The 22,701-nt window shown below is 41.9% G+C and overlaps 2 protein-coding genes across 7 annotated transcripts in view; one reads left to right on the plus strand and one right to left on the minus strand.

The window, feature by feature from the left end:
- Positions 1-13,807: 13,807 nt before the first annotated feature.
- Positions 13,808-18,114, plus strand: LOC109216870. Of its 2 annotated transcripts, none has more exons than XM_019381092.1 (3): positions 13,808-14,248; positions 14,772-17,442; positions 17,557-18,114. In XM_019381092.1, exons 2-3 carry the CDS (start codon positions 14,811-14,813, stop codon positions 17,826-17,828), a joined length of 2,904 nt encoding a protein of 967 aa, XP_019236637.1. In that variant the 5' UTR covers positions 13,808-14,248; positions 14,772-14,810; the 3' UTR covers positions 17,829-18,114. The 2 variants fall into 2 exon arrangements, with proteins under 2 accessions (XP_019236637.1, XP_019236638.1); XM_019381093.1 differs by having other exon boundaries at positions 14,810-17,442.
- A 126-nt stretch (positions 18,115-18,240) lies between these two features.
- The window catches only part of LOC109216869 (protein SPA1-RELATED 2), a 12,073-nt gene continuing 7,612 nt past the window's right edge, over positions 18,241-22,701 (minus strand). For all 5 annotated transcript variants that reach the window (XM_019381091.1, XM_019381086.1, XM_019381088.1 and 2 more), the window contains 3 exons: positions 21,466-21,783; positions 21,324-21,383; positions 18,241-19,121 (listed from right to left, as the gene is read on the minus strand). In XM_019381091.1, coding sequence (XP_019236636.1) covers positions 18,930-19,121; positions 21,324-21,383; positions 21,466-21,783 — 570 coding nt within the window. In that variant the 3' untranslated portion in view covers positions 18,241-18,929. The remainder of the gene's footprint in view (positions 19,122-21,323; positions 21,384-21,465; positions 21,784-22,701) is intronic.

Here is a 22,701-nt window from a genome sequence, read left to right on the forward strand (position 1 = left end):
TTTCTTTCATTGGGTCCAACGGATTATTACGATTTGCTATGATTATCCCGTGATTTGTTTATATTGTTTTATACTTCGTAAGTTTGGTAATAACTTTTGAGCAAACAATTTGGCGCCGTCTGTGGGGATTTCATAGCAAAATCGTGTAGTTCTTCCCTGGACCCAAAAGGAAAGAAGCGCCAAACTCGAAGGGGAGCTCGAAGATCTCAAATCAAGATCTAAGTCTTCTCCCTCTCTCCAATCTCAGATAGTGCAAACAAGAAGAAAGGGCCCCCTCCTTTCCTAAGGGAAGGTCTCTACAAGGTATACGAGCTCCGGTCAGAAACCGGCACGGAGATATCTCGAGCCGAGAGTCGCCTCAAGACAGCCTATACACCCTGGTTGGGAAGACAATGGATAAGCCGCTCAAGGCCTCGAATCCAAAACGAGTTTCAGCACTCAATACCCACAATATGGGACTCAGGCCACGAGCCTTCGTCATCAAAATCGACCAAGTTCAACTACGGTTGAACCGGGACTCAGGCTACGCGCCTTCGCCAACAAAATTCAACTATGGTTGAACCAAGTCAGGCTATGCGCCTTCACAAACAAGTTCAACTACGGTTGAACCGGGACTCAGGCTACGCGCCTTCGCCGTCAAAAGTTCAACTACGGTTGAACCAAGTCAGGTTATGCGCCTTAACAAACAAATTCAACTACGGTTGAACCAAGTCAGGCTATGCGCCTTCACAAACAAGTTCAACTACGGTTGAACCGGGACTCAGGCTACGCGCCTTCGCCAACAAAATTCAACTACGGTTGAACCAAGTCAGGCTATGTGCCTTCGCCAACAAGTTCAACTACGGTTGACCGGAACTCAGGCTACGCGCCTTCGCCAACAAGTTCAACTACGGTTGAACCGGGACTCAGGCCATGAGCCTTCGCCGTCAAAATCGACCAAGTTCAACTACGGTTGAACCAAGACAGGCTACGCGCCTTCACCAGAAAGTTCAACTACGGTTGAACCGGGACTCAGGCTATGCGCCTTCGCCATTATATCAAGGCTATGCGCCTTCATCAAAGAGTTCAACTACGGTTGAACCAAGACAGGCTATGAGCCTTCAACAGAGAGTTCAACTATGGTTGAACCGGGACTCAGGCCATGAGCATTCGCCGTCAAAATCGACCAAGTTCAACTACGGTTGAACCAAGACAGGCTACGAGCCTTCACTAGAAAGTTCAACTACGGTTGAACCGGGACTCAGGCTACGAGCCTTCGCCATTATATCAAGGCTATGCGCCTTCGTCAAAGAGTTCAACTATGGTCGAACAAAGACAGGCTATGAGCCTTCAACAAAAAGTTCAACTACGGTTGAATCAAGACAGGCTACGCGCCTTCACTAGAAAGTTCAACTATGGTTGAACCGGGACTCAGGCTACGAGCCTTCGCCATTATATCATGGCTATGCGCCTTCGTCAAAGAGTTCAACTACGGTCGAACCAAGACAGGCTATGAGCCTTCAACAGAAAGTTCAACTACGGTTGAATCGAGACAGGCTACGCGCCTTCACCAGAAAGTTCAACTACGGCTGAACCGGGACCCAGGCCATGAGCCTTCGCCGTCAAAATCGACTAAGTTCAACAACAGTTGAACCGGGACTCAGGCTATGCGCCTTCGTCACTATATCAAGGCTATACGCCTTCGCCAAAAGTTCAACTACGGTTGAACCAAGACGGGCTACGCGCCTTCACCAACAGGTTCAACCACAGTTGAACCAAAACAGGCTACGAGCCCTCGCCACCAAATTTAACAAAGTCCAACAACAGTCGAACTGGAACTCCGGCTGCGTACCTCCGCCAATAAATCCAGCCACGGTCGAACCTAGACTCAAGCTATGCGCCTTCGCTATTGAATCCAACGAGCTCGACCTCGCTCGAACTACAAGAATGGACGCCTTCGTCCTTAACTTTAGCAAGTCCGACCCCAGTCGAACCGAGACTCAGGCCAAACGCTTTCATCTGTGAAAGCAAAGCCTGACCTCCAACAAATCAAAGCGCAGGATAGGCACCCTCGCCATTTCAAGTAAGTTCCCCCAACTCGAATTAAGATTCGGGCCGCGTAAAGTTCGGCCCCGGTCAAACTACGAGGCCGCATTTTTTCCTATCACGACCGGTAGTTCGACCGCGCCCGAACTAGGACTAAGGCTAAGCGCCGCTATCGCCAAATAACGGCCAAGGCTCGCCCGCACCGAGCTGAAAAAGCAAGGCTATCAATTACATTATGGCTACGGCCATCGCCGCCAACGGTCGACCTAGATTCGACTACGGTGAGTAAACGAATCGATGATGGTCGAAGTTGCCTCTATGGCTAAGGCCGTCGATTCTATCACGACTAAAGTCGTCGATTTACATTCGACTAGGGCCGCCAACGTGAACGGTCAACAAAAAGCGCAACAAAAACTCTAAAGAACGAAAAGGCAGGCAATGGAAAAGAAAATTTGTATATTTACAAAGTCAATTGCGGGTCATCCCCGCTTACACCCGGCCAAGGCCGATCAGTACAAGAAATAAAATAAAAAAATAATACAAGAAACGCCTAAAACGCCAAGCGGCGAACAAGACAAGAAAAAATGCATAATCTTTTTACTCGGTGCCGTCTACGCCACCGTCTGCACCAGCGTCAGCCTCTGGCGTCGCTGCGTCAAAACCACAATCGGCACGTGCCTCACGAGCCTTCTGACGTGCCCTCTCGAAAGCAGCCTCGGTCATGACTCCAGCCTCCCACAAACTCTTATATACATCACGTTGGGCCTCGGCAAAGACCCAAAGTTCCCGAGCCTGGCTGGAGGAAGTGGCCTGATCCCGTAGCCGCTGATTCTCTTCTTGTAAGGCTGTGATCCGGTCCGCCATGACCTGGGCGTCCTGCTCAAAGACACCAATCCGCTCCTCGAGACTCGCCTCTCTAAAGGCCGCAGCATCCCTTTCCAATGCCCGTTGGGATTCGTGCACGCGGATGGCCTCCTTCAACGCCCCGGCCCTCGACGAAGCATCCCTCACTTGAAGCTTCAATGCCGCGACCTCACCCTCCAACGCGGTCACTTTCCCGCTCCATGCCGCAGCGGCCTCCGCCGCCTTGGCCTCGCCCCGGCGTTCGCACTCAGCTGCGACCCTCTTCATCGCTTCGAGCTCCTCATCCTTTCGGCGAAGCTGCTCCTCGAGAGCGCTCGTCCGGCCAAGTATTTGCTGCATCTGAAGCTCCAGCCTCGCCAGCTCTTCGACCAAGGCCCGGCTGCGAGGATCATTCCTCAAGCGCACGCGCAACTCTCGGCACTGATCTCGGTAGCGGCGATACTTCTCCAGCGCCCGCAAAAATATCCCCGAGCGGACCTTGGCTCTGCAGATGCTCTCCACCTCCAACAGATAAGACTGCAAAGCAAAGACAACGATTAGAATAAAAGAATAAACCTAAGGCAAAGAAGAAGCGAACCGACGTAACAGTACATACCCTCAAGCCCATCACGGCTACCTCATTCATCAGCCCGACATCCGTAACGCCCCTCAACGACGCATTCTCGGCCTCCAAGCATAGCAGCTCGAACTGCGGCACCAAGCTTTCCCCTTGGAGCAATAAGTTCAATTCCGTGGGAACTTCGATAAAGTGAGATCGCCCCTTTGCGCGCACCGCTGAATTGGTGGAGCCTTCCTGGAACATACAGACGTCGTCGGGATCCAGGTCGGATTCAGACTCATCCTCACCCACATCAGCAGCCGCTGAGGAACTACCTCCCGTCTCAGCGACTGGAACCACCAATTGAGTCGCCGAAGCGACGGTATCATCACGGCCTAAGCCAACCGGGGCAACCCCCATTGATTGTCCGCCCTCGAGGGCAGGCGCCGCAGCCGCATTCCTCTCCGCGTCCGCCGGCGGGGAACCCAAATTAATTACCACAGGAGGAGCCGGCGCGAACGCGACCCTACGCCTTATCAACGGCCTCTCCTTGTCCCCATCTGATGACAATTCCGCTATAGGGTGCGCAACCCCCGATGGCCCCTCGTCCCGAAGTAGGGTCCGTGATGGAGAAGAAACCGCTGAAGACTCGACTGATACCGCCCTCGGTGTTGAGCGCGACACCGGCGCTGCAGTAAGCCGAGCAACTGCACCAGGCCGACGGAAGGCCAGCTGAGGGGACCTGACGCGGCGTGCCCTCCCTAATCACAAGAAAACAAGGTTGACGAATAGAGTCGAAACAAAGCAGAACCTAAGAAGAAATCAATTTTTTACCTGCCACGGGCCTACGGCCATGCCTCTCCCAGAAAGACGCCCATGTGTGTATCCCCCGCGTATGAGGGAGTACAGCCTCGACCCACTCACGTATCCAAGGCAATGGGGCCGGCGGCGACCTGTCAGCTACAAAAAAGACACGAGTTAACGCCCATGATCACAAATCATAAAGAGGGAAAGAAAAAGGAATTCAACCACTAAAGAACTTACGTGCATGGTTCCAAGCCTCTGGGAACCCAGTAGCATCCGCCACCAGGTGCTTGGTCCTGATATAAAAAAAGTGCTCGAAAGGGCGAGGGTCGACCTCGTCATCCAACTTCATGACCAGGCCCCTCGACCCACGAGGGCACGCCTGAATCATGATGTCGCGGACTCTCTGGGGAGCGTAGAGACTCAGCACATGCTGCAGCGTGACCTCCCTACGGGCCAATTCCGCGTACTTGATGAACATTGCCAACAATTTGTAGAGGGAAGGAGTGAGCTGACCCGGGCATACCCCATAATAACGGCAGAAATCCACCACCAGCATTGGGAGCGGGATCTTGAACCCCAACCTGAAAGGATAGGCGTAAAAAACGCAGTATCCCCGGCGATCGGTGTGGACCCTCTCCTCGCTTCTAGCGAGAACAATGTCTGCATGGGTAGGAACGACCCCCTGTTCCCGTAATCGGGCCATCCCAATCTCCCCCATTAACGGGGCTTCATCCACCAGTTCCTCTCCACCGTCAACGGTGAAATCAATCGCCAGACCTCCGGGCCGAGGAACCACCTCGTCAACCGACGGAATTTCGCCGGACTCCATCTGTTCTGCACCTCCCATCGCCGGAGGTGGCCCTCCGACTACCGGAAAATCTACCGGAAGAGCACCGTGGGAAGAGCTGCCTGTCATTGTTGATCTACTAAAGACAAATGCTATCACAATCAAAGGAAAGAAAGGGGAAGATGAATTAGCAAAATGAAAAAGTTTCCTCAGAATCTCTCTCAGATGAACAAAGAAGATATGAGAAATGAATGCCTCAACCCACCTTTATAGGCAACATAAATGGCTTTCGCGAAACCCAATACCCATCATTAACTGCACGACCAACCATAAAACGGTTCGGTTCTGCCGAAGCAAGCGTCATTATGACGAGCTCCGCAAAGCGGCTTCTTAGCCATCCGCCAACATACCGTCGTCGGAATGATCGCTACGACCTGTGAACGCTGAAAGAATGTGCCGTACGCCGTTAAAATTTTGGACTTGACCAAATACTTACCCGGCGCATACTCATTCCCTATGGCCATCCTCAATATATGAAAGGCTACGGCCGTCTCCAATATATAAAAGGCTATGGCCATCCTCAATATATGAAAGGCTACGGCCGTCTCCAATATATAAAAGGCTACGGCCATCCTCAATATATGAAAGGCTACGGCCATCTCTAATATGTGAAAGGCTACGGCCATCCTCAATATATGAAAGGCTACGGCCATCTCTAATATGTGAAAGGCTACGGCCATCCTTAATATATGAAAGGCTACGGCCATCTCTAATGTATGAAAGGCTCTCCAATGTACGAAAGGCTACGGCCATCTCCAACGTGTAAACGGCTAAAGCCACCGCCGCCAATAAGTCGACCCCCTTATTCGAGTTGTTTTCAAATCACAATCGATGAAGTCCGCTCATCGAGCTCGGCCGAAACACGACCTCAATAAGCGGAGGGACTAACTGTATGAGTCAGAATCCGACCCCACGATAATTAACGAGGCTAATCCCGTTTTAAGTTAATTCATGATTAATTAGTGGCACGACCACTCAGAATTAATTATATTCAACCCTCATCTGATTCGATCAACAAGGCCACGGCCCATCCGCCACCATGAAGGCGAAACCCCAACGTGGTCACGGCCACTTATTGCCAGCTCATGAAGCTCACAGCTATAAATACCAAGAGAGGAAACCCCACAGAGGGGGGCTGCTTCTTGACCACTAGTGAGATGAGAGAAAATCGAGAAAATATACCCCTTTTATGGGAAAAGAAAACACCATTGTAAGGTTCTGAACCTCTCCATGGAGAGACAGACCAAACAAATATTATCAATAAAGGTTTCTAATGCTTCTACCCTGAGTACTTATTTTCGTTTCTTTCATTGGGTCCAACGGATTATTACGATTTGCTATGATTATCCCATGATTTATTTATATTGTTTTATACTCGTAAGTTTTGTAATAACTTTTGAGCAAACAGTACTGTCTGGGAATCGAACCGGGGTTTGTATTATGGCAAGATACTATTCTACCACTAGACCATTGGTACATTTTTGTTTAAGACTATCTTTTATTTTATTTGTATTCTTTAATTGCATTTTCGCGCAAAAACAACTAACCGATTTCGGTCGGTTTTATCAAAAATATAAAATTACCGACCAAAATCAGTCGATGACTGACTGAAGTAACCGACCGATTTCGGTCAGTTTTTTGAATATTAATTTTAATTTATTTTATACGAAAAACCGACCAAAGTTGGTCGGTTTCTTATAAAATAAATTTCGCGGGACGCCAAAATAGTTTCCCGCATTTTCGCGCCAAAAAAAACCGACCAAAGTTGATCGGTTTCGTAAAAAAATTGAAAAATAAAATATTTTAAAATACCAACCGACTTCGATCAGTTTTTCAGTCGTTTGGTTTGCCGCGGTCGATTTTGGTCGAATTTCTAGTAGTGTATACTATCCAGATCAATTGAGGTTCGTATTGTGTATGACTCATTTAAGGGAAAGCGTTCCCTATCAAGAATTTTTTTCTATTCACATGACTTAAACCCGAGACCATTAGTTAAGGATGAAAATATCTCATCCATCCCAAAACATTACTAGTGGTGATGGCATTAGGTTTGAAATATATATTACAGAGGCCTGTCCTCATCGCACTGAATTTATTTAAATTTTCATAAAATTGATATTCTTCACAAATGAACCGTCACGGAAGTGAGAAACTTTAAAAAGTCATAGATTGATTTACATTTACCCACAAAAAATATAAATAAAATTCTCTTCTTAAGAGACAGTTGATTTATGAATATATTTTGGCATGAACTTCGTGGATTGAGCATTTAACAACTACTTGAACGATTTCCTATTGCTATTAGTGGGTAATATTTACCGCTCCCTCCGATCCATTTTAATTGATTTTTTGGCGATTTCACACATATTAAGAGATCTACCTTTTAATATTAATTAATAATAAAATTAATCATATTAACCTTAATTTGTTCATTGGAATATAACAAATACTCCTAGGTTCTTTACTCCAAGGGCAACTTTAGAAAAAAGTAGTCAATTCTTTCTTCAAATTGATATCTGAAAAAATCAAATATTGTGAACAACAAAAAAAAGCAAAAAAATAAAAATCAATTAAAGCCCTGAAGGGAATACGTAAATTATGTGAATAGTCTTGTTATACTCTACCTTGTAAGATAAAACATCATATGTAAGCGAGTATTTTTTTTTTAAAAAGAAAAGTTCAAGAAAATTCAGAGTAGATAAGAGAATAGGATCAAGTAGCATGCTTATCGGTCATCATTGCACACTAGCTAGTCAATTATAATAAGAGTGTTTTTCAATTGATTTTTTCTCTTATTGTAACCTGGTCAACAAAGAAGATGTCAATTTAAGAACATAAAGCATATATAGAGAGGACGATTCATTTACTTTTCTTGCCAAACAATATATTAGAGTGTGTGTATGTGTATATGTGTGTATCCTTATAAAAAACTTGTTTATGGATAACTTGAGTTCATTTTAGTTAATACCTCCCTATGGATTGTTTTTTATAGCAAAAAAATGAGAAAGACAGCTAAAATAGCGGGAGCATATTTAAGTGGGCGTTTGGACATAAGAATTGTGTATACGGTCGAAATCGTATGCCTTCGATCTATAGGCTGGAGAGGTCGTCCAAAGTCCGAGTTCAGGGAAGATCGAGTTAGAGCTCGAGGGACCAGACCCGAGTTCCAAGACAGACCATGATGCATACCGAGGCCGAGTATGCTCGACCCCGAAATAGTACCGTTATGGACTTGTAACAGAATGGGCTAGATTCCTGCCATGTCCCCAAGATCATGGCGCAAATCCCGGAATAGGATTGTACTATTCCGTACTAGGCGGTTAGACAGATGTACCAAGAATATTCCTTAATGTAAATAGAAATATACCTTATTTAGGGCTCCCCTATTATACAAAGGAGACCCCAATCATTTATAAGATCCATCTCATCATTGGCAAGAATATACTATCCTACTTTTCTCTCTTACTATTCATCAGAATTGTCCTTTACATTTATTGTTCTTACTTTATTGCTCTTAATCCATCTCGAGGTCACTAAGCTCGAGGTCACCACTGCTGAGTAACATTGGTTTGATTCACTTACTTCTTTCATTTCTAACTCATATTTCTTGAATATTAATTGGTATTGAATTTAATCATGTATCTTTAAAACCACAAATCAAATTTAATTGTTACTCGTATTTTCGAGGTAAACAGTTTGGCGCTCACCGTGGAGCCGAATTGGGAAAGGATGTACCGAGTCCTCGGAATTGTCGATAAAGGATCTTACAAACTTAGCACGATGGGAGGTGAACAACTGCCAAATAATTGGAACGTATCATTACTCAAACGATACTACTGCTAAGGTATGACTTTATCCTTTTGTCCATTTGAGTTTAAAACTAACTCATTGCAGATTTTCGATCGAAGCTATCAGAGACACCCCTTTTACACGAAGGCCTTAGGTTTCTAAAGCATGCGTTGCACTCTTTTTCCCTTAGACCGGATTTTGTCCCAAATGGATTTTCTCGGCAAGGTTTTTAACGAGGCAACAATTATATGCTACCTAAGGTAAACTCGATTAGTATCCAAGGCTTCTTTTCAATCAAGCTTGAATACTGGGGGGGCATCACCCTTGGAGATCATATTTTCGAGGAAAATACTTCACGCCTAAGAGGGCCTCGATAGGAAAACTTTGTAATCGGCCAAACGGTCAGTTGAACCGTGTCCAATAAAATTGTCGAGCCCCGACGGCAAAACATGTACGCATGTGTCAATTATTTGAAGAAGCTTTCTGTTTATATCACACTTTGTGTCTCAAAGAAGTCTACTATTATACGAGCTCTACACTTATAATCCTACGGGATTTTCGAGGAAAATACTTCACGCCTAAGAGGGCCTCGATAGGAAAACTTTGTAATCGGCCAAACGGTCAGTTGAACCGTGTCCAATAAAATTGTCGAGCCCCGAAGGCAAAACATGTACGCATGTGTCAATTATTTGAAGAAGCTTTCTGTTTATATCAAAAACACTTTGTGTCTCAAAGAAGTCTACTATTATACGAGCTCTACACTTATAATCCTACGGGAAACGGCTCAAGGGCCAAAGCACGAATGCAACCCCGAGATACTCGGGGACTGTCATCGACAGTCAGCACATCCGAGTCATCAAAAACTCGGACTCATAAGACCTCAAAGAGGCATCCCCTCGAAACAAAGGCCAAGGCCAATATACTCGGGGAATAAATTTTTGAACAATTTTGAAAAGTTATCGGGAAACAAGTCCAAGAGACATACCCAAAGACTACGGTCATATAAAAGGCTACGGCCGAAATAATGCGGCTCGGAGACGTCCGACTTCTGCCATAAATTAAAGGCCTTCACACACTTTGAAAAATCGATTAAATCGGGCTACCCTCGGGAAAAGCAAATTATAAAGGGCTTCGATAAAATCAGCCCTCGAATTAATTAAAGGCTTTGATAATATCAGCCTTCGAAAAAAACCTCAAGAGGTATTCGATTATGTTTACACAAACAAATTACTATTAGGGTTCTCGTCAAACCTTCGAAAAACCCAATGGGTACGAAAAATACATGGCAAGGCATAATTAAATTTTCACTAAGTCTTTTAGTCGAAAAAGAGGGAAAAGTTATAGCCACTTTAGAGGTCGAATCGACCCAACTTAAAGAGCCTAAGGCCCGATATGTAAGAGCCTAAGGGCCAACTTAAAGAGCCTAAGGGACGATATGTAAGAGCCTAATGGCCGATATATAAGAGCCTAAGGGCCAACTTAAAAGAGCTTAAGGACCAAAACATGTAGAGTATGAGACCTCATTCTCACTCAACTCGGAACCAAGAGTGAAGCTGGCGTTCGAGTAAAGCCAGCTGCTCTCGAAGAGTCTCTTTCTCAAATGCAAGACTGTCCATGCCTTGCCTCCACCCCAGAGTCTTGGCCTCCTTCATCTTGAGCTCCTCTCGGAGCTGCTCCACCAGCTCCCCCTTTTGTTGAACCTGCAAAGTTGAAGCGTTAGCCGACCAATCAGGAAAACGCATAACGAAACCCCGAAGGGTACATTACCTTTTCGACAAGCTCTGTCCGCTCTTGACGAGCCTTCTCCAGTTCAGCCCGAAGGTCACTGATCTCCTCTTCTTTCTTGACATAGAGGGTTTTAAGATTGTCCCTCTCTTCCGAGATTTTCTTAAGCTCGGCCTCACATCGAGCAAGCTCAGTTCGAGACTTGGAGAATGCTTCTTTATGGAGAGCCAGAACCTTCATAAAATGGGAAAAAGTTAGACTCTAAACGACTAGGATAAAAGCGCAGGCATAATTTTAAAGGACAGAGACTTACTTGTTTGAAAAGCCGATGGGCCTCGTCAAAGATAAAAAAGCATCTGGAACGGGACCATCTTCGATCCCTGCAAGGCACTCCCGAAAGATATCGTGCCCTTCATGGCTCGTCCCCACGTCACGAGTTCTCATGTTTCGAGCATCTCGGAAATGCCCCTCGGAGAACTCAGGACCAGGCGGCAACTAATCCAAGTTAATTACCCCAAGTGATCCGCTTGGGGCATTCTCTTCTCTTTGAAGGACCTCGGGATTGGGCCCCTCGGTCTCACCCTCTAAATGCCCTCCAAGATGAGGTGCTCTTTTGCTGCCCGTGGCTCGGGCACTTTGCTTGAACTCCACTCGGAGATCTCTTCAGTTTTAGAATGAACCGCATCTACCACCACCGGTTCGACAGACTTCGAAGCACCGGTGCTTCCTCTTTTACGAGCTACCAACAGGCAGTCGTCATCTTCTTCTTCTTCCTGATCCCGAAGGCGTTGGGCCATTTCCGGAGATAAGGCCACCGTGTCGGCCTTAGGCTTTCGAGCCGTGCTTTTCTTGGGCTTCGGGGGATTTGCAGGCGACCCCCTTTTTCTTTTCTTTGGAAGGCTTCGGGATCTCTTCTTCACCAGCCAAGGGCGGCCGCATAGCAACGGCGTTTCCGAGGCCTGCATAAAAACAAAGTAAGTATTCCACTAAGAAACACAAGTAAACAAACAAGAGAACTCACCGTGGTTTTTAGCCTCCCATCGACCCTTGGCCAAGTCTCGCCAGCAACGCTCCGCATATGAGGAAGTGGAAGCCAGTTTTCGGACCCAACCTTCGAGGTCCGGGACCGCACCAGGAAATCAAGCAGTAGCTACACCATCAGAAAGGGGTTAGACCGAGGGAAAAGATGAAGTCAAGAAAGAAAAGAAAAAACAGGGCATAAAGTCATCATCGATAAATGTGTAATTACGTTCCATATTCCATTCTTCGGGGAATGACATCCTCTCAACAGGTATCAGATCGGAAGTCCTGACTCGGACAAACCGGCTCATCCACCCTCGATCTTTGTCTTCATCGATGCCGGAGAAAAGAGATTTTGTGGGTCGGCGCTGCAGCTTTATTAGGCCGCCTCGATAGAGACGAGGACTGTATAGCCTGATCAGATGATCGAGGGCAAAAGGCATTCCCTCGACCTGTTTCGAGAAGAATCTGATCAGATGGACGATGCGCCAGAATAAAGGAAATATTTGGCCAAGCGTCACTTGGTATTGTTGGCAAAAATCAAGAATAACTGGGTCAATGGGACCCAGAGCTGGATCGGCAGGGCCCAGCATGAACGGGTAGGTGTATACGCTTAAGTACCCTGCTTTGTGAGTAGTAATGTCCTCTTCAGGGGAAGGGATCACCACATCTTTGTTCTCCCAGTTGCAGTCCTTTTTCGCCTGTTGGAGCTCATCTTTGGTTATCAAACAAATGTATTGAGACATGGGTTCACATCGGCTTGGTGTCGATACAGGTTTCTCGATTTTAAAATCGAAAGTTGATTCACACGGCGGGGGAATACACTCCTCGATACGAGGTGGCACTACCATTTTACTTTAGGTCGGTCGCGATGATGAAGAGGCTTTTTCTTTTTGAGGAACGAATTTAGATGTTTTAGCCATTATGGTGTCGAAATTCAAAGAGAAAGGGTTGATGATGAAGTAAAGGCAAACTAAAGAGAAGGATGAACTCAGAGAAGTTGAAGGAGCTAATGAAATTTTGAAAAGATTAGAGAAGTAAAGTTTGTGAAATGGTGAAGTTGGCCTATTTATAAAGGTTATTCAAGCGTATTGGGGAAGCCAAATAGCCGACCGTCAGCCGCCTCCAATTAATGACCTTTGGGAACTGCACGAAAGCGACCTTTCTGTCACTTCAGCCGATGACATCATGAGGTTGGCATTGGGGCCGAGGCATCGGAGCATTGAAGATCAAATCGTTCGACCTACTCTAAGAAACGCGGGGACTATCTGTATAAGGTCGAGATCGTATACCTTCGATCTATAGGCTCGAGAGGTCGTCCAAAGCCTGAGTTCAGGGAAGATTGAGTTCGAGCTCGAGGGACCGGACCCGAGTTCGAAGACAGAGCACGATGTATACTGAGGCCGAGTATGCTCGACCCCGAAATAGTACCGTTATGGACTTGTAACATAATGGGCTAGATTCCTGCCACGTCCCCAAGATCATGGCGCAAATCCTGGAATAGGATTGTACTATTTCGTACTAGGAAGTTAGACAGTTGTACCAAGAATTACCTTACTGTAAATAGAAATATACCTTATCTAGGGCTCCCCTATTATATAAAGGGGACCCCAATCATTTGTAAGATCCATCTCATCATTGGCAAGAATATACTATCCTACTTTTCTCTCTTACTATTCATCAGAATTGTCCTTTACATTTATTGTTCTTACTTTATTGCTCTTAATCCATCTCGAGGTCGCTAAGCTCGAGGTCACCACTGCTGAGTAACATTGGTTTGATTCACTTACTTCTTTCATTTCTAACTCATATTTCTTGAATATTAATTGGTATTGAATTTAATAACGTATATTTAAAACCACAAATTATATTTAATTGTTACTCGTATTTTCGAGGTAAACAAATTGCAAAATTTCAAAAAAAAAGTGAGAATTTTTTTCAAGTAAAAATGGTATTTGAAAATTAGAGTAGTGTTTGGACATGTATATTTTGGGTTGCTTTTGAAGTTTGAGTGATCTGAGTGAAAATTTTGGAAAACAGCTCTTCAAGCGAAAATTGAAAATTTTATAACCAAATACTGATATCAAAAAAAATAAAAAATTCTCGAAAAAAAGTGAAAAACTTTTTATGTCCAAACTAAATCAGCCCCAAAAGAAACGGAATTGTGTCAACGGCCATTTCTAACTCTGAATTCCAAAGGAAGCAGCCTTTCCATTTTCTTCAGGTTGGCAAGAAAAATGCTAAAAGAAACCAACAATCTCGTAATATTATATGAAAAATCTAGCAGAAAATTTAACCTTAAAAATCACTGTTTCTTTTGTCATTTTTAGACCAACCTACATTTTATCACCTTGGTAATTTAAATGTTACCATAGTTTGAGAAATTTTTGGATTGGTTGCCCTTATTTCATAAGTTTCTTGGCCTGTTTCCTTAATACCACATTGTTATAATTTGATCATATCCAGTTTTTTCTTACCAGAAAGGCGGTTTCTTGTTCAGATAAAAAAAATATGGGCTGGTGCTGAGTTTCTATTGGATTCATTCCAATCTAATAGAAATCAGCATTTCGCTTTTCCAAGGTGCAAATCCAACTCATGAATAACTAACAATTTTTACCTATTTTTGGTGTTAGGTATGTAGTTTCACTCCATAAGTTTTTTTTTGCTTCATATTTTTCAAATTAATTAATTCTATCCGAAACATTCTGAAGGGGAACCTAGGAGCAACGGTAAAGTTGTCTTCCGTGTGACCTATAGGTCACGGGTTCGAGCCGTGAAATCAGCCACTGACCCTTGTGTCAGGGTGGGCTGCCTACATCACACTCTTTTGGAGTGCAACCCTTCTCCGGACCTTGCATGTACGCTGGGTGCTTCGTGCACCGGGCAGCCCTTTTCTTTTTTATCAGAAACATCCTCTCTACCGTAAATTTTCTGCGTATAGCCCACCCTCTTCAGACCCCATTTGTGGATTTTATACTAGATATGTTGTTGTTGTTGCTCCATATGATGCAATCTTATTGCTAATCTTGCCAGCTTTAATGCTAAATTAGTCTTAGGCCATGATTAATATCATTAATTGATGTTCATTTCTATTTCATGCAATGCAATCTCTACTAGTGTTGGTATTTTTAAGCATACTCAAATTTTCTATTTCAGGAGATGTTTTCTTGAACTTTGCACCTGTAAAACTGCAGGATGGATCAATTGAGGCAGATTGGTGAGGTAGTAGGGAGCCTAAAGGCTCTAATGGTATTGAAACATGACATTCAAATAAATCAGAAGCAATGTTGTCTTCTATTTGACATGTATGTACAAGCTTTCGATACAATTTTGGAGGGAATCAGACATAATTTAAGGTTAAATGAGAGGAATACAAAGTGGAAAGCACTTGAACATCCAATGAGAGAACTTCATAGGATCTTTAAAGAAGGCGAAATGTACATAAAAAGTTGTTTGGATGTGAAAGATTGGTGGGGGAAAGCCATAAGTTTACATCTCAACAAGGATTGTGTTGAGTTTCATATCCATAACTTGCTGTGTTGTTTCCCTGTTGTGATTGAGGCTATTGAGACAGCTGCAGAAATCTCAGGATTCGACGAGGAAGATATGCAGAAGAGGAGAACTGCACTCGCCAAGAAGTATGAGGGTGAAATGTGTGATCCGAGGTTTTTTCAGTGGATGTTTGGGAAACAATACTTAGTCACTAGAGAGATATGCAATGAATTGGATAGTTCTTGGAAAGAAGATAAATGGTATCTTCTTGAAATGATAAGGCAAAAGAAAACAGAAAATTTGGCGATAAACGAGCAAAGGCTGGCTGATTTGATGCTCAAGAAACTAAATGGATCAGAAAAACTCAACAAAATAATGCTCTTGCCTAGTTCAATCTTGATTGGAGCAAGCGATTATCATGTGAAGAGGCGTCTAGGATCGTGGGGAGGACATGTTAAGGAGATTAACTGGTTAGGAGAAACTTTTGCTTTGAGGAACTTTTTTGGAGAGCTAATTGAACCACTAGTCGATGAGATTTCTCTGGTGTTATCGCTTTCTCACCCCAACATTCTGCAATATCATTGTGGTTTTTATGATGAAGAAAGGAAAGAAGGGTACCTTGTTATGGAGCTCATGAACAAAAGTTTATTCACTTACATAAAAGAGCATTCCGGCCAAAGGAAGCGAGGACCATTTCCTATCCCGGTTGCAGTTGATATTATGCTTCAGATTGCTAGAGGAATGGAGTATCTGCACTCGAGAAAGATCTATCACGGAGAATTGAATCCATCTAACGTGCTCCTCAAACCAAGAAATTCTTCCGCGGAGAGTTATTTTCATGCAAAAGTCAAAGGCTTAGGGTTAACCTCTATTAAGAGTAATTACAAAGCGGCCAATTCCAATGCTGCTGATTCTTTCATATGGTATGCACCAGAAGTTTTGGCTGAACAAGAAAAGTCGGAAAGCAAATGCACTTACAAGTACACAGAGAAAGCTGATGTCTATAGCTATGGGATGGTATGCTTTCAGCTTTTAACGGGGAAAGCTCCATTCGATGAACATCTGCAAGGGGAGAAAATGGCTCGAAATATTAGAACAGGAGAGAGACCTCTCTTTCCATATCCTTCACCTAAATATCTCGCAAACTTGACCAGAAAATGCTGGCAAACGAATCCAAATCTTCGCCCAAGTTTCTCTTCTCTATGCAGAATATTGCATTATATCAAGAAAGTCCTTGTCATAAATCCAGAACATGGCCAACCTGAATGCCCTCCTCCACTCGTAGACTATTGTGAAATCGAGGCTAGCTACTCAAAGAAATTCCCGGGAGAGGATAGTATTAGTTTGGCCCCAGTATCACAAATTCCTTTCCAGATGTTTGCTTATAGACTTGTTGAGAAAGAGAAAATTTCTGGTAACTCTAAAGAGAAGCACTGGGATTCATCACATTATGGTTTTTCGGGCCACAGGACAGCATCAATGCAGAGTGATGATGAGCATATGGCTACAATAGATGATCTCTTTTTCGCTCCAAGTGATCGAAGGTCAGTTTGCTCTGAGATAATAGAGAGGAAAGATTCAAGATTCTTGGATCAGAGGTCAGTCATCTCCGAGACACCACTTAGAAAAGTTTTCTCGTTCGATCAAATGTCACTTTGCTCTGAGAGTCCAGGAGAGAAACTTCCAGTGGCAGTAGCTAATGAAAAGACAATTTTTGCTGATATTCTGGAAAAGAAAGCAATACTAACACCATCAGGCGATCAGTGCTCACCGCGGACTGATACACCCGAGAGGACTATTTTATCAATGAGGAAGAACCAAAAGCTGAAGTTTTTAGAAAACCAGGAGAATGCTATGTCTCCTAAGACGGGTGACAGAAAACTTTCATCGAGTGTAGCAGCCGAGCAGAAATTAGCCTCTCCAGGGATTTCAGAGAAGAAAAATTCATCAGGTGATCAGATATTAACTAGTTCTGAGATTCAAGAAAAGAAACTTGCACCAGATCTGAAATTAGTAAGGTCTGCAATTCCGGAGGAGAAAAGTTCATCTGATAATCAGGAACTAGAATGTAACGAAATCCCAGAAAAGAAGCAGTTGTCAACAGCCAATGTCAAGCCCGTTCGTGGTGATTCTACACAAAGGAAAACTCTGTCGAAAAGAATAAAACCCAAGAATCCAGAGAAGAAAGTGTTATCAAGTCCAGAAGCCAATCAAAGCTCAATGTCATCCGAGAATTCTGAGACAACTGCATCCAAACCAAGCAATTCAAAGGTATCAGTAAAGAAAGCTACACTGCACAAAAAACTACAGGATAAAGAGAGTAGCACTGCACCAGGTTAGCTCTTATATCCCTTGGCTTACAAAGATTTCAACTTGCTTCTTGTTATTGTTAGGGGACTATTTAGTTTGGACTCTTTAACATAAACATAAATTGAATGGCTTTTTGCAGAGAAACTGATGGACTCGTCGCCAAGATCTTCACCAGCTAGAGTTAAGAGAATACAATCATCAACAATGTCTTCTCCAACACAAACACCAAAAACTACTTCATTTCCAAGATCACCAGCAATCACTTCAAATAGAAATGGATATGGATATCAGTCCCCAAGTGCATCACCATTAAATCCATGTTCGCGCTGTGCCAGAGTAAACCAAGAGTGCCATTTGCCCTCAGCTATGAGCCCACATAGACCAAAGAAACCTCATAGCAACAACCAATGAGTTCACAACAGTTGACAATGTTTCATATGGTTTTCATTTTAAATTTGATAGACAACTTTGCAGCTCAAAATTTTGATGCAAAGGATGGATTAACTTTGTATATTACGTTTACCCTTTAACTTTTTTACTTGTTGGATATATATTCTTTGACTTTTTGGAGGTCTGTACTCATCTGGATTACACAGGTTTTGAATGCTGTTCAGCCATTTACAACTGCTAGGTTCAGGAAGAAAATCTGCTATTCACATTTCTCAATCATATTTTGGAGACTTCCATTCACATGAAATTGGTTTCACTTGAAGCAGTTTTGACCTGCATATTTTAATAAATATGTTACTGTGGATTTATCTATTTTATGCCATTAGATCAATGGAGATAAAAACAACAAATTTTTGTCATCTGTACCCCAATATGGCACAAAGAAATGCCTAAGTATTAAAATTCATTTGACAGTTAATGTACAAATTTCCTATATATTGCTACGTAAGAAGGAAATTATGACATGTACAACCAACTCATCATCAACTAAACTGATCCTGTAACACATGCTTTTACAATTGCTGTATCTATCTGAATGTACAAATGAACATCACACACACCAACAAAATTTATCTTGACTGCAATTTCATATGATGGACAGTGCACTCAGCTACACCCTGATCCTTCTAAAATATGGAGGACATCACTACTGTGCTTGCATCGATTCTGAGGGGATATCTCAAGATTCAGTCAATCAGGTGGCAGAAATGGCTTTCTCCACCTATCAGACACTTGCGAAGCATCTTTGGAAACGCTACAGTATATTAGGCTTAAGCGAGTAATTTCAGCGTTTACTGCCTTTCCAGCAGACTCCTTCAACATACTACTGGTTTCTGTTCAGCTTCCTAAACTTTTTGGATCTTACAACCCCACAGTTGTCAAGACAGATTGAGCAGACTTGGGTGCCTTCCCCAAGTTTAACCTTAATACTTTTAGAGAAGATATCCCAGAATTTCTCAAGGAATCATACAGCTGCATTTCAGCATGATCCACACAAAGATTCCCAAGACATTTGAGGAGGAAGGAGCAATTGAAGGCTGCAATTTTTCACCTGGTCCACATCTAAACCATCTCTAGTAGTTTTATGCAGCCACTGGAATTGGCAGCAAGAACCGTGTTTGACTTCCGTCTCCAACAAACACTTGAAACAAACTGCCCATTGTCGTCATCAGTCTCTTTACCAGAGATTGGATCAATAGAGCCAAACTTGTGAGAAGTAATAGGCATAGGCAGAGATTTGTAATAAGAGAAGACCTGCAGGAAAGAGATAAGCCAGTAATAAGAAAAGTCTTCTCCTTTTTCTGTATGTTTATCCATTTCACCTCATTTGGATGTCAAGAAAGTTGGCATAAAAATTAATTTCTTGAGAGATTTACAGCAAAGAAAAAGTAAAGGAAAAAATATCATTTTCTGAATGCATTCGTTTGAAAGAAAAAGGAAACTGTAATACAAGAACAAACCAATCTTCAAGTTTCGTACACGTTTTGCACGAAATGGCGCAGGATTTTTTTTAAAGTTTCAGCTGCTTTTCTGTACTTTCCAGAACAGATGGGCAAAAAGGCAAGAAAATTAATTTCCAACAGTTTTGTTTTTCCTTGCTTAGCAGCCAAAAGGTAGCTTTGGGTCAAAGAAAGCAGTCGAGGAAATATAGTCTACCATAACAATGTGGCTTAGTATAACAAATTGGTGCAATAAATACACAAACAGTAGTCTATTCGCATTTTCTGTATTCTCAGCATGAAGGTTATAATCTCTTTTAGAGATGCTCCTATTAAATACAGAAAGTGGGTTAAACAATTTTTCCTTTCTAAAGAAAAACATGGTTTCAAATGAGGAAATTGTAATCAGCAACAGCGGTTCTTTTTTCGGAGGGAATGGTGTCGCAAATGGCTAGCAGATGTGTTTCTTCTGCAACATCTATCTATATTTATATTAAAAGCACGAATGCTCTTAGCGAAATGTCATTCGCCTTTTTTACCCTCTAAAAATAAATTTCACATTGGACATAATTGTAATTTAAGTTACTTTCCTAATATTTAGGGTATTTAAATCACCTAAAATTTTGGTTATTAAATATTTCCTTATTGAACTAAGTAAGAAGTCCTAATTTTCAGCCTTTGGCCATCATAACATATATTAATTAATAAGAAAACGTGAGTTTTATACACCCAATGGAATACTATTTAATAACGCTTTACGTGAATTCTTTAATAATATTTACCTACAATAAAGGACTAAAATTTAAAGCAAATGCTTTTTCTTTTCATTTTAAACTTGGTCTTTATATATATATATATATATATATATATATATAGAGAGAGAGAGAGAGGGGGGGGTCCCTCAATTTTATGTTAAATATTATTAGAAATACTTCATTTAATAGCTATTTAATTATTTTTTAAATATTTAAGAGCTTAAATAAATTAAAATTTACTTATTGATTTGGTTCTTATTTGAACCATGGAGAAAGTTAAACTTTGTTTTTTCTTTTCATTTCGAACTTTGTATAAGTCTTACACGTAAACCATATATAAATGATAGTTTAATAAAATAAAGGAAAAATAAAAAAGATTTAAGAAAGAAGAGGTATGGGTTCTTGGACAATAGCGTAGATAGTTCACTTTTTAAAAATATACAAGACTAGTACTAATAATATTATTCAATATTTATACTTTTAACTTACAAAAATTTTAAATGCACTATTGTAATTATGAGCAATATTGAGCAAAAACAAATAAAAGGCACAAAATTAACGAGATAATTTATGAGATTCTTTAATTTTTAATCCACAATATCTAGCTAAATATGAGTGGGTTTATAAGCTAGCTTTCAATTGTAGATTCTCTTACTAGCTGGCTTTATTTCTTCTTCTTTTTTAATGTCTTTTTTTGTTTATCATTGCACTTTGATTTTGTGTTTATTTAATGTTTGTAGATTATTAGGTACCTGCTTATATGTTGTAAGTTGTATCCTTCAAGATTATTTAGATTACTAAGGTTCTTGCCCGTGAAACTAAAATTCTGAAATTATAAATTTGGAACAAATTTTAAGTTGAATTATTGATGTTGAGGACTTCTAAGATAGTTTCTTTAATTATTGTCTTAGTTATACACAATCAATATAATGATCATCTTTAGGAACTTACAATTTTATTTTATAATTTAATGCATAAATTTATATTCATTGAGACAGGATTCACGCGCATCGCGCGTACCCTAAGTCTAGTACAGAAAATACTCAGACCTCAGTTTAAGGAACCTAAAATGTAGGACATCCAATAACTTGATCAATCAAATCAAAATTATCAATGTCAATGATATGTGACCGCATATATCCCAGTACGAGTAAAACTTAACACCTCAACCCTCCGTTCCTATTAGGTCCGATCTTCAATCATAGGAATAGAAGAGATTCATATTGATACATTCCTCATTAAAACGGGGAGCAGGAACATACCTCATTTGTTTCTGACCCGCATGTTATGTATCCATCGTTCACAGACATCCCCACAAAGTTCTGATAATAAAAGAGAAGATGTCAACTCGTACACTGACAGCGAAAAGCAGTAATAGTATCATTAAGTTTAATAATAGCCAACCTTCTCGTTGGTGTGCCCTTTAAGGGTTAACACACAAGCATCGGCTGAATAGCCACTTGAGTTGGTTTTATTGAGATCCCATATCTTCAGGCTGTTGTCAGTGGATGCAGAAATGAGCGTTTCAGCATCCAAAAATTTTGCATAACTAACAGCTTTCTCATGGCCAGCCAATACGCACCAAGGGGCTGAGGTATTTCGAAGATCATAGCAATAAGTCTTGTAATCGGCGGAGCTATAAGCCAGAAAATGACTGGAGTCAGGTGAAAACTGAACACAGCAAACATTTGCTTTGTTTCTGATCGTGCACACGCTGTTCTTCTGCACAAAAGGAGAATTTGATACAATAAGCACTATGAAACAGAAGAAAATGAGATAATATCACATATGGAGCATGTTCTACTGCATTTTTAGGATAAGTTGGGTCATGCCACAGAATCTGAGAGAGGCAGTTGGAGTCTTTGGAAAGTTGATAAATCCATCAAAAATATCTGGCTTATGATCCCTGCAGTTATTTGTTGGTGTCTATGGAATGAGAGAAACTGAAGATGTTTTGACGGAATCTCAACTCCAAACCACTCACTTAAAGCCAAATGTTTTACCACTTCTTTTTGCTGGGCAAAATTGTCCCCAGTAAATAGTAGTAATTAGTACTGGACACTTTTTGGAGTTTGTTAGCACTCTTGTCCTGGACTGAGACATTGTATAGGGGCAAGCAACTCACTTTATTCTTTTGTATTTCCGAGTCCTGTAATTAAGCTCCTTGAAATACAGCATCTTCTTGATGCCTTTTCTTTTAACGAAACAAATTACTTCATCAAAAGACTTCTTTTATTCCTTCATTTTTCAATTTTCTTGGATTCAGTTGTTCACTAATATATAATTAAGTGAACTATGTAGGTGACTTTTCTTTTTTCCATGATTTACAAACAGAGATAATTTATATATCTCTATTTCCTCATTGGCGCCAATGCACCCAAAAGAGACAAGCAAGCCATGTCTAATTCTCATTTCATGGGCAAGTCGAAAGTTCACATTCCTTGACATATTCATCTTTTCTAATTTTAAGTGGAAGACAAGGTAGAAGTGACAGAGGAGGTAGAGAAATCAAAGAAAGGTGGTTTGCATTGTTAAATTAGACCAAGACATCTATATCAAGCTTCTTTGCAGATTCAAGGGCGCCTGGATGAGAGAATCAACTTTCAACTTTCCAGCAATAAGATGGAGGTAAAATTAACC

Source organism: Nicotiana attenuata, unplaced genomic scaffold (genome assembly GCF_001879085.1).
Source record: "Nicotiana attenuata strain UT unplaced genomic scaffold, NIATTr2, whole genome shotgun sequence".
Lineage (NCBI taxonomy): Eukaryota > Viridiplantae > Streptophyta > Magnoliopsida > Solanales > Solanaceae > Nicotiana > Nicotiana attenuata.

Bases quoted from the DNA above. Each gene is read 5' to 3' on its own strand.
- LOC109216870 (XM_019381092.1), top strand. From the start codon at position 14,811: ATGGATCAATTGAGGCAGATTGGTGAGGTAGTAGGGAGCCTAAAGGCT. The intron at 17,443-17,556 runs GTTAGCTCTTAT...GGCTTTTTGCAG, and splicing joins AGAGAGTAGCACTGCACCAG to AGAAACTGATGGACTCGTCG.